Source organism: Triticum urartu, chromosome 7 (genome assembly GCF_003073215.2).
Source record: "Triticum urartu cultivar G1812 chromosome 7, Tu2.1, whole genome shotgun sequence".
Classification (NCBI taxonomy): Eukaryota; Viridiplantae; Streptophyta; class Magnoliopsida; order Poales; family Poaceae; genus Triticum; species Triticum urartu.
Genome location: NC_053028.1, coordinates 35,701,948 through 35,712,578, shown reverse-complemented (window position 1 = coordinate 35,712,578; position 10,631 = coordinate 35,701,948). Strand labels below are relative to the sequence as shown.

The 10,631-nt window shown below is 45.0% G+C and overlaps 1 protein-coding gene across 1 annotated transcript; it reads left to right on the top strand.

Annotated features, from left to right (window-relative positions):
* The first annotated feature begins 520 nt into the window (after positions 1-520).
* Positions 521-10,230, top strand: LOC125520709. The gene is made up of 2 exons (XM_048685695.1): positions 521-997; positions 6,238-10,230. The coding sequence occupies exons 1-2, from the start codon at positions 588-590 to the stop codon at positions 9,806-9,808; spliced, it is 3,981 nt and encodes a 1,326-aa protein (XP_048541652.1). The 5' UTR covers positions 521-587; the 3' UTR covers positions 9,809-10,230.
* Positions 10,231-10,631: the final 401 nt, after the last annotated feature.

The following is a 10,631-nucleotide window of genomic DNA, read 5'->3' as shown; positions in this document are numbered from 1 at the left end:
AATTTTAAGGTTGTGCGGCTGTCTTCCATTGATTGCACCAAAATCAATGGACACCCTGACCTCCAAGTGTTGCAGAAAACACCACATGCATACGAATCCAGCCGCCAAAAAATAACATGTAAAAAATTGGAAGCAAAAAATATAACCAACAAATTTTGCTATCTGGGCAAAATGAAAGGGTACACCCGCCGAAAAAATAGGGTCAATGGACAAGAAGGTTTGCGTTACCAGAGTGGTCGTCCACAGCGATCAGTGAAGTTGTACTGCACCTTCGACTTGCTAGGAAAACGAGCTACAAATTATGAGGGTCGGCTCGACTTGATCAAGACAAAACCAAGCCAAGCCGGCTTGAGCAATCACACGTCTTATGCTGATCACAAGGGGTATGTGTTCTTTTCCTTTCGAAGGAAAAGCAAGCTAGGTACAGATACTTGCCTTGAGCATGCCATAAAGAACAAAGTCCTGGCCACGCACATGGACATGGAGACATGTAGAATTAATGCATCACCAGCTTGCCTGCGGCCCGTGCAAAACCGATTTGAACCACACACGAAGCGACCGGACGGCGGAGGGAGGAGAAGCTAGCGATGGCGGAGCTCGCGTCGGGCGCCGTGAGCTCGCTACTGGGCGTCATCCGCAACGAGGCGCAACTTCTGGGCCGCGTCCGGCAGGACGCGCAGTTCATCCGGGAGGAGATGGAGAGCATGAAGAGCTTCCTGGCGCACCTGGAAAGGATGGCGCCTGAAGGCGGCGATTACGACGAGCTGATACGCCCGTGGATGAAGCAGGTCCGGCTCCTGGCACGGGACTGCAACAACTGCATCGACCTCTACCTGTCCCGCAGTAGCCGCGATATCCATCGTGCCAGGGGTGGCCTCAGGCGCTTCGCCTGGTGGTTTCCCTGGTTCATGCAAATGATGGCTGCGCAGCACCGCACTGCCATCAAGCTGCGTGCGCTCAGGGACAGGGTGCGTGACGTTGGCGAGCGGCGTTTGAGGTAATGTAGCACCTCTACGTCTTACCCCTTCTGACAATGCTACCCTAACACTTTCAAAACCAAGGGAAAAAAGCGTGCTGTAGTAAAATAGGGCCGGCCTTAAATTACGCTATTAACATGTTATATCACACTATAGCATGTTATTAGCGAGACTTTGTTCACTGATTTATTTAATGAGACAATTCTCAAAACGATATGGCGTGCTGTTTTCTTGAGTGCTCAAAACACTAACTAATACTGGTATTTTTTCTTTTTACGGTGAGTAATAGTACTAATTTTGGGTAGATCCTCCCTTCTCTCAATCCACGGTGGGCTATCTAACGTTTGCCAGGTTAGATTTATTATTATGTATTCCTACATCTAATTTATGAAGTTAGTATGCCTATTATTAAAAAGACACATATATAGAAGTAATAGATTTTTGTAACCAAAATAAACAATATGAAAACCTATAAGGAAATGCGATTTTCTATGGACATTCACAAAAGGGCTAACACGACTTTTATTTCCTTACTTTTTACACAATCACTCATCAATTTTTTCTAGCTTCTCCCCTTCACTATCACATTGACAACGCCATTTTTCTTTGCTATGGGTCATGTTTTCTTTGTTCTTTTCCGTTTGAATGTAAACATGTGAATACATCTAAAACACATCATGCATGCCACCTCAACAAAAATGCCAGTTGGAATGCATGATACCTCCTATTATATTCCCACTGTGAGCAGCCTTAGTACTGTTCCTCTCTCCCGACAAAATTCAATGCTATGAAACATAAATCAAATTGATAATTTTACTTTTGGAATTTCTCTCAAATTTAAAATGTATAATTGCTAATAAAAGTATGTTGAGATCTGGCTATTATGGGCTTCATATGATGTACTTCTGAAACACATATTACTACATCGCAACAACAACAAAAATTGCACACTGATGGCGATGCTTGACATGTATTTTGTTCTTTTGATTTTACATATCTAAGTTTTTATAATTAGAACCCACATAGTCAAAGATTCGAAGGGTAAAATGTTGGCATTTTATTTCGCGTATTTCTGATAATCACGGCTAGATCCGTATTTTATATGATCACTATATAAATCTTCTAAATCGTAGCCAGTTCCATGATTTAAGACATAATAAAACAATAACCTCATCATTAACTTTATTTCTGGGTCTCCAAAATAAACTTTATTTCTCACACCTAGGATCGGTACCACTTTAGCTGGCAGTCTCTAATGAATGTGTGTCTGGGTGGTGGTGCGCAGGGGCGCAAAAGGCATTTTTTTGTCTACACCATGTATGAAAGTATATTGTTTTGAAATTTTCTTGAACGTGTTTATGTGTATTTGTGCATGTAGAAATTTTTTTCCCATTTTTTGCGCTGTGGAAAATTTGTTTTTTATAAGTCCTCAAATGCACCCGTCAGCCAAAATGCATTTGTGCATGTATATCATTTACAGAAGATAAAAATATATATTACAGAACTGATCTTCTCTTAGTGGTTCTTTGGATAGCAAACAATAATGATGGATTTATATAATACAAGATTTTAGTATAGAAAACGAGATTTCAGCCGCGAGCAGGAGGGGTGGTTATAAAATTGGGTTTACTTCTTTTCATGAATAAATAGTTTATAGGAAAACTTGCTTGGGTTGGGAAAGTGTTAAATAGCTCTATACACTTCCTTGTTAGGACGATTCCTGCCTACAGTGTTTGGAAATTGGAATAGAGAAGTTGAGACAAGGAATAGAGGATTTATCCAGGTTCGGTCTCTCCAAGAGGAGGTAAGACCCTACTCCAGCCTACATTGTTTGTATTCCTTGATTGCTCGCTGGCTATCAACGGGGTCATAGGAGACAAGTGATAGTTGGAGTACAAGTCTTCGTCCTTGCAGCTTAGAGGGTCAAGATGGTGCTAGCTAGATAGAGGAACACACTAGTTATAGGGTTTACTCTTTTGTTCGCTGGCCCAGGAGAGTCCCTGGCTCACCTTATATAGTCAACTGAGATAGAGTACATGAGTATGAGCTGCGTGTGATATTAATTAAGATGATTTCCTCACTGCTCGGTCGCCAGGCCCATGTATCTACATACCTCCCCTCATGTGTCTGACTTAGGTTTTGGTTTATGTCCCCTGGTCCATCTCGACCTGCCATGAGGTGGGCAAGACCATTCTTCTCATGATGTCCAACCCGCTCTTCATCGTGGTATGGACGATGTGGCATTTTCTCGTCAGTATCCCCTGAATGCCACATGAGTTGTCTCTGGAGAGGTCTTGTGGGATTTGTTTTTTTTCCCATAAGTACAAAAGTCATGTGACTCGCCTTTATACAAACATGGGATGTTAGCGGAACAAAGGAAAAGTGCAATAAAGAAGCAGAGCTACTCGGCAAGGGACATGTATACCAAACACCGGGAATTCCCATGAAGTAAAAGTCCTAAATGGGATCTGGACAAATGGAGTTTGGGGCATCTTTGTCGAATAGGACTTTTGAGTAAAGGGTTCTAGGGAACTTGGGACACATGAAGGGCATAACACCATGTCTTGTGGCTCGCGAGGGAATGCCAATGTGGTCCTCGGTATAATGTATTTGGCCATTGGGGGGAGCCTTAGTGTCCTTGTGGGGATATATAGAGTATCCTCCTCACTTTTCGATCTAACCGACTCTCACGGGATCTGGGAACACCAGGGGTACATTCCCTGTCCAGATGACTTCTTCACGCAAAGCGCTCGACATCTACATTTAGTTACAACTTATAAAGGAAGATGAGATCAAGGGGAGGGGACCTCAGGATACCCTCAAATGAGAATTCTAGGATAGGTAGTAGGGACTGACCTATATTTCCGGGTGACCCAATTGCTGGAGAGAGCGAAGCCGCAAGATAACATCATGAGTTGGTGTGAACATAGCCCAAAGCGTGTATGGTCTAGCTCCATGATGTGTGTGAGGGTAATAGATAGAGCCTCGTCACGCCATGTTGCTAGCATGACGTCCTTGTAGTGGGAGTCCATGGGGGAGGTGCCCAAGGAGGCTCTCAAAACATCTCCCTGTGAAAAAGCCTGAGGAGGTCCCAATTGGGGCTCCTTTCTGTTCCGATTGGCCAGAGCTGAAGGGGCACAAGTTATTCGACTTCGTGCTGGTTCTCGACATGGAGTAATGGTGGTGTCTTGTGGCATGCAACGAGTCAAACGGAGGATGTGATTCCCTGCAACCGGCATCATACTTTTGCCCCTAAGGCCACACACAAGTGTTCACATGGGGTGGGGCATCGGTTTGTGTGCCCAAGATAGGGCTTCCTCCCCCCTATAAGTACAGAGCAGGAGAAGTTGTGGAGGTTGGTCCATTGCCCCTTGGACCTTTTTCCTTCCATCCCTTTTCCTTGGTTATCGCCATGGCTTCCCCTCGTTCCAGCATGGGGAGCACTACCAATGATCTATGGTCTCCAGCACCATCTAATGGTATCAGGGGTGACCTCTGACTACTTCTGGTGACGCCCGATGGGGCAGCCTTAGAACAAACCTGCCCCATGATCCTTTATGCAAGGGGGTGAGTGGCGCATTGGGGGAGTTTTGGTGCCATGTTTCTAAGGCCATAGTGCTCCCGACCATGAGGAGGATGAAGGAGATGGCCTAGGGGCTCTTCCGTGTTTCCCTGGAGAATTAGGGCCCCAGAGATGCATGCCCGCATCAGGACTCGTCACGTCACTGATCAAGAAGAATGTCACCTCATGGAACTGACATGTCCTGAGTTCTTCACGAGGCAATTTCTCGTTAAGGGCCTCTATTTTATTAGTTGCATCCATTTGGATGTCGCTCATTTGTATGTCACCTTCATGGAGTGGCTCCCCAAGATGGAAGGTGCCTCACATGCGTCCTCTTTAGGCGAAGTCTTAGGTTACGTACATTGGGTGAGGTTACATACAAGTCGAGGCTTGGCAGACCCTCATGTGTAGTAGAGTGGTTCACAATCTTGAGAGCTCACAACGCATCTTTTGTGTGGGCTTGTTCCCACGGTTGTGGCCCATGCCACAAGGCTCGAAGCTTGTTGGGCGGCTGCCACCTTGAGCTGCATGAGTAGTTGGTGGAGCTTGTCATATGCTTCTTACCCTTCAAAGATGTTGATCTCGTATATTGCGATGGTGGCAGCAATAATGTTTCCATGGGGTGAAGTGAACATCGTGGCTGCCATCCATTGAGTGGGTGATGCTCGAATACGTGCACAGTGCCTGCACCATCCGGTGTCTGCTCTTTGTCAACGAGGCGGGGCTCAATCGCCTCTTCAACGATCTCGAGGCAGACGATGACGACGCCCTAGACCAGCGTGTATGCGATGCCAAAATCGACAGGTCCGCGTCATTAGTGCCAGGGTGCACGACGACGAGGCCGGATTATCCGGCTCAATCGTCGACCTCACCTCCACCGGCAACATTGACGGCCAGATGGACTCGGAGGAAGAGTAGGACGCGGGACATGTGCCCACGTCCGGTGAAGAGTAGAAAAAATTAGGATCCAGTCCTTTTAATATGTTGCGATTATTCCACAAATTAAATAAAATATAATATCCACTTTTTATTTGGTGATCTGGCAGGATGTCCCCTACCGCTTTTGGTGGGCCACGTTGGAGTTGCTCTAACCCAAGTAGGATGTAGGATGACTGTCCCGATATTTACATGGTGTAGAGTTTGGCATGACTGACCTTTTATTTTATTTTTATTTTATTTTTATGTAGAAAACACAGGCAGACAAAAATCTAGTTTATGTACGAAAAATCAGGAGGAAAAAATCTCAACCATCAATCTTTCCGTTTAACATAAAATCAACAGATATAAAGACGTGACGTATGGAGAACTATGAAAGCCTCCGTCCTTTAACATTACGTAGTATAGTAAGTAGTAATAATAAAGATTCTAAAAAAAGTAGTAATAATAAAGAGGTAAAGATTCTGAACCAAATTTGTAAAGTTCCATGTTAACTTTCTTTTAGTTTCTTTATTTGTGATGAAACCTTCTTTTACCTTTTTTTTTTGTGAAGAAACATTCGTTTAGCTTGCAACCAATTTACTCTTTGTCCGGACTTTGAAGAAAGTAGATCAGAACACAAATATGGTTATTCGGGTGATACCCTAGAGTGGCCTCTGATGGTCGTCCATACGGCTTACTGTTTTACCGGGGAAAATCGTCCATTTTTCCGGTCCGGTACGACAGTTCCTTCTACTACTAACTATTTTCCACGTGTTACAGGTACAACGTTGAGCTCCCGGCGAGTTGGGCAGGAGCGGGGCAGCTTCCTGCAGGGACTGAGCTCGCGGTGGCGGCATCATTGTTGCCACCGATGCATGTGGCCGCATCATACACTGCTTGGGGAGGCAATGAAGAAGATGGCGATGATACAGTTGCGGTGTATCATTCTGTTCCAAGACGGGCATTTTTCCAGCCTCCTACGCCGGAGGACAACGTTAGGGCGAAACTCTCTGACTGGATACAGAATGTTGCGCAAGGCAACCTTTATCATGAGAAATCAATACCATCAGTCGCTGTTGTGGCACCGGATAAGGAAGAAACCTTGGCTATCGCAATTGAAGCTTTGGCTATATGTCACTACACAGGCATGCGCGGTATCGTGGTGAACATCCCATTAGTGCACTTCTACTTTCAAACCCTAAGAACCGAGGACATTCTCTTCTATGTCCTGCGGGAGCTGCAGTCTGCCGAATCCCAGCGCCAGCAGCTGGAGGGTCAAGTCCTGGGAGAGGAGGAGCAACATATTGTCAATTTAAGAAAAAATGTCATTATTTCGGAAAAAATGAAGCTGATTAAAAATATCACAGAAGACATCCAAGGAATGAAGGTTGACATTCAAAACAAGTTGTCAGAGATCAAGTACACTATTGAACAAATGAAGGGTGGCCAGCTGCAGCTTGACCTGGAACAAATGAGTCACGACCAACTGGACCTGATGGAATCCGCTAAAGATGAACCCTTGGGCGTCCTCCTCCGAGCGTTGTGGGTGCTCAAGCTCAAGCAAGTTGAAGGTGCGCCAGCTACTAAACAAAACCAAGAAAGGAAAGGAGCCGCACGTCCGCATGAAGACATCATCAAGGAAACGGCCAAGAAGCTTAAAGAGCATATGGAAGACGAAGCACCCGCAAAGCTGAAGCTTAGACAGCATATTGAATATGAAGAGTGCGCAAGCACAATTTGTCTCAAGGAAGCCCAGTATGAACACATCCTAAGGGAGGTCTTCCCCCCGGTGACCAACAAGAAGCCCCCGCAGACCCGGGAGCAAGCCACCGCCGTCAGCGTTACTGGCCCTATTATATTGGTCGAGGACCAATTCAAACAAATGATCCGCAAGATCCTACAGGAGCTGCAGGATGAAAAATATGTGAAGGAACCAGATACAGCTGAGCCGCGGGAAGGCACTACAAGTCAGGGTTGTAACCCAGAGGCTATTACTAAAGAAGCTATGAAGATTGGAGAAATCCATTGGAAGATAAACGAGCAGCTTAAGATCAAAGGGATCATGGATAGAATTAATGGTTGTTTGATGAGGATGGGACCCCATTATCCTCCAATCCTAGTTATCCTAAAACTAGATCATGACTATGTATCTGGGTGGGAGGAGACAAGAAATGCTTTCAGCTGGATGGGTTGCATAGCCGGTGCACTGATGTTGACCACCACAGTAAATACATCAAGAGCGAAAGAATATTGCTATCCGTCGCGGGACCCTATTGATCATTCTCTTCTTGGCCTATACCGAGATATTGTGCTCGAGCTTACAAACCGTCGGACAAGTCAAGACAGCCCCAATATTTTTCTTGACATCTTGGAAAAGTGCAAGTCACATGAATTCTGCATGAAGATATTTGTTCATGCTTTGTGTGCGAACCCCAAGAGGAGCAACGAAGAATTAACAAGGTTTAACATTACACTGCAGGCTTTAGAGAACTCATCTGAGGACATTTATATGAAGATGTTGATGTTTTGTTACAAAGATCTACCAAAAGAATACAAGTCTTGCTTGTTGTATCTAGCTATTTTCCCTCAACGACAAAGCATCAGGCGATCAACTTTGATAGGACGGTGGATTTCAGAAGGGCTGATAACCAAAGAATTTTGGCCGAGTTCTGTGCATCGTGCCAATCGGTGTTTCGAAGTGCTCCTCGACCGGTGGCTTGTCTATCCTTCTGATATTGGTGATTCAGGGCAAGTAAAGAGTTGCATAGTAGGTGATCGAGTTCATCGATTCATTACCAAGGTCGCCAGAAAACAACAGATTATTGAAAGACGCGTGTCACATCACCTGGCGCGTCACTTCTCCATTGTTAATGATCTTGAACTCCGCAGCTCCGATACAATTCAGACATTCTTTGAAAAGCTCCCTGAAGAATCATCTGGAGCATCACTTATAAAGGTTCTAGATCTTGAAGGTTGCCGGTGCTTTGGTGAGAAGAACCAACGCTACCTTAAGCACATCTGCAGGACGATGTTACTGCTCAAGTTTTTGAGTCTAAGGCAAACAGATGTTACCCAGCTGCCTAGTGAAATAAACAACCTCCGTGAACTGGAAGTATTGGATATACGACATACCAATGTGCATGAGTCTGCAATAGTGAATGTCCTACTCCTGAAGCTGAAGTGTTTGCTGGCTGGTCCCATTGTTCCGAGTTCAGAGCCAGCTAGTACTAAAATATGTTATGTTCCTAACAAGATCGGAAAAATGTTAAACCTGGAGGTATTGTCCAATGTCAAGGCACGAAACCATCAAGTTTTGAAAGATATTGGAAAGCTGTGGCAGCTGAGGAAGCTTGGTGTGGTTATTGAAGACAACGACAAACTCATTAGGAATTTGCTTCGGGCTATCAGTGACCTGCATGTGTGCCTCAAGTCTCTGTCAATCACTCTTCCCATGACTGAGCAAGATCCTTCCTATGAAGATTTTTCAAGTACTGGTCTCAATTATTATAAGCAACCTCCCAAGCTTCTTCTTGAGAGTCTAAGCATTACTGGAACCACAAAAAAGGTGCAACTTCTTCAACAGCTGACCAAACAAAATGACTTCTTCCAACTTGCGAAGATAACTCTAACCGGAACCCGACTGAAGCAGGATGATCTGACGGTCCTCAGCCAGTTTCCCAATATAGTTTGTCTCAGGCTCCGGGACAAAGCATACATCGATGACAATCTCACCATCAAAAATGAAGAATTCAAAAATCTCAAGTGCTTCCTTGTTGAGGGCTCCAACATGACTGGCATCTTCTTTGAAGGTGGAGCCGTTAAGCTTGAGAAGATCATTTTGTGCTCCACTGATGGCCTACAATCGCTTACTAGAGTCGAAGACCTTCCGGAACTGAAGGAAGTCGAGATGAACAACAATAATAAGCTTTCATTATTTGACAAGGCCGAGAGAGTTTCCAAGGTGACTCTTTGTGGTACCAAACTGAGCAAAGATGATCTGAAAATGTTTGCCAAGATACGATATATGCGCTGCCTAGTGCTGAAGGAGAAAGCTTGCGTTGAAAACGAGGTTATGTTCTACAAAGATGAGTTCCCAAGGCTCAACCTTCTCATTGTCGATGGTTCTGCCATCAGCAAGATAGAGTTCGCCAGCGGATCTGCTCCTAAGCTTGAGAAAATCATCTGGTCCTTCACAAGGGGCATGGTGGGGAGTCTCTCCGGCATTGGCAACCTTCCAAAACTGAAGGAGCTCGAGTTCAATGGCGATTTGATCCCTGATGAGTTGAAAGAAGCAATTAACAAACATAAAAATAAACCCAATCTTATATACAACAAACAAGAAAACCAATAGCAAGAAATGGGAAAGGCCGCAAGATGCCCATCCTGCTGGAAGAGCCAGGATTGATGCTGCAGGTGCCGTTCCTATCATATCCATTCATCATCAACTCCCGTCCCATGGTGTGGTTTGTGTGTGCTATTTGGCTTGCTATTGCGTGTTTCTGTCCACAGTGCACGCGTTGGCAGATATATATACTGTATCTATGTATGTCAATCGACTGAGTTTGTGTCCCTGCTACTTGTTACAAATTTGTGCCTTGTAACTAAGATTGAGCATATGCAATGGTGTGTACGGGTGTGCCCTCTAACTAAGACTGAGAAAATGTGATGGTGTGTTGTTTATGCTCATGGATTTGGATGTCTCTACTGCCTGAGTGAATGACTACATGGTGCGAGAGTTAAATTAAACCACTTGTCTCCAGGTTGCCAAGTGGTTCATCCAGGAGACTGTAGACATATAATTTGCAATACGATATGTTGATTGCGGTGCTGGTGCACGTATATATAATACAAGGGAAGGCCTCTACCTCAACTATACAAGACTAGAAGGTGGGCCACAACTCCAATACATGTGCAATACAAAATATATACTCAACACCCCTCCGCAGTCGAAGCATCGTTGGAGACACAGAGACTGGACCGAAACTCCTTGAAGATGGGAGTAGGCAATCCCTTAGTCATCACATCAACAAACTGTTGCGTCGTCGGCACGTGGAGAACCCGAACACGGCCAAGGGCAACCTGCTCGCGCACGAAGTGAATATCAAGCTCAATATGCTTCGTCCGTCGATGGTGCACCAGGTTGGCGGAGTAGACAAGAGTGGCCTTGTGAACAT

Excerpts from the sequence above, each read along its gene's own strand:
- LOC125520709 (XM_048685695.1), top strand. The coding sequence starts at position 588 with ATGGCGGAGCTCGCGTCGGGCGCCGTGAGCTCGCTACTGGGCGTCATC. Across the intron at positions 998-6,237 it reads GTTGGCGAGCGGCGTTTGAG|GTACAACGTTGAGCTCCCGG; the intron begins GTAATGTAGCAC and ends CACGTGTTACAG.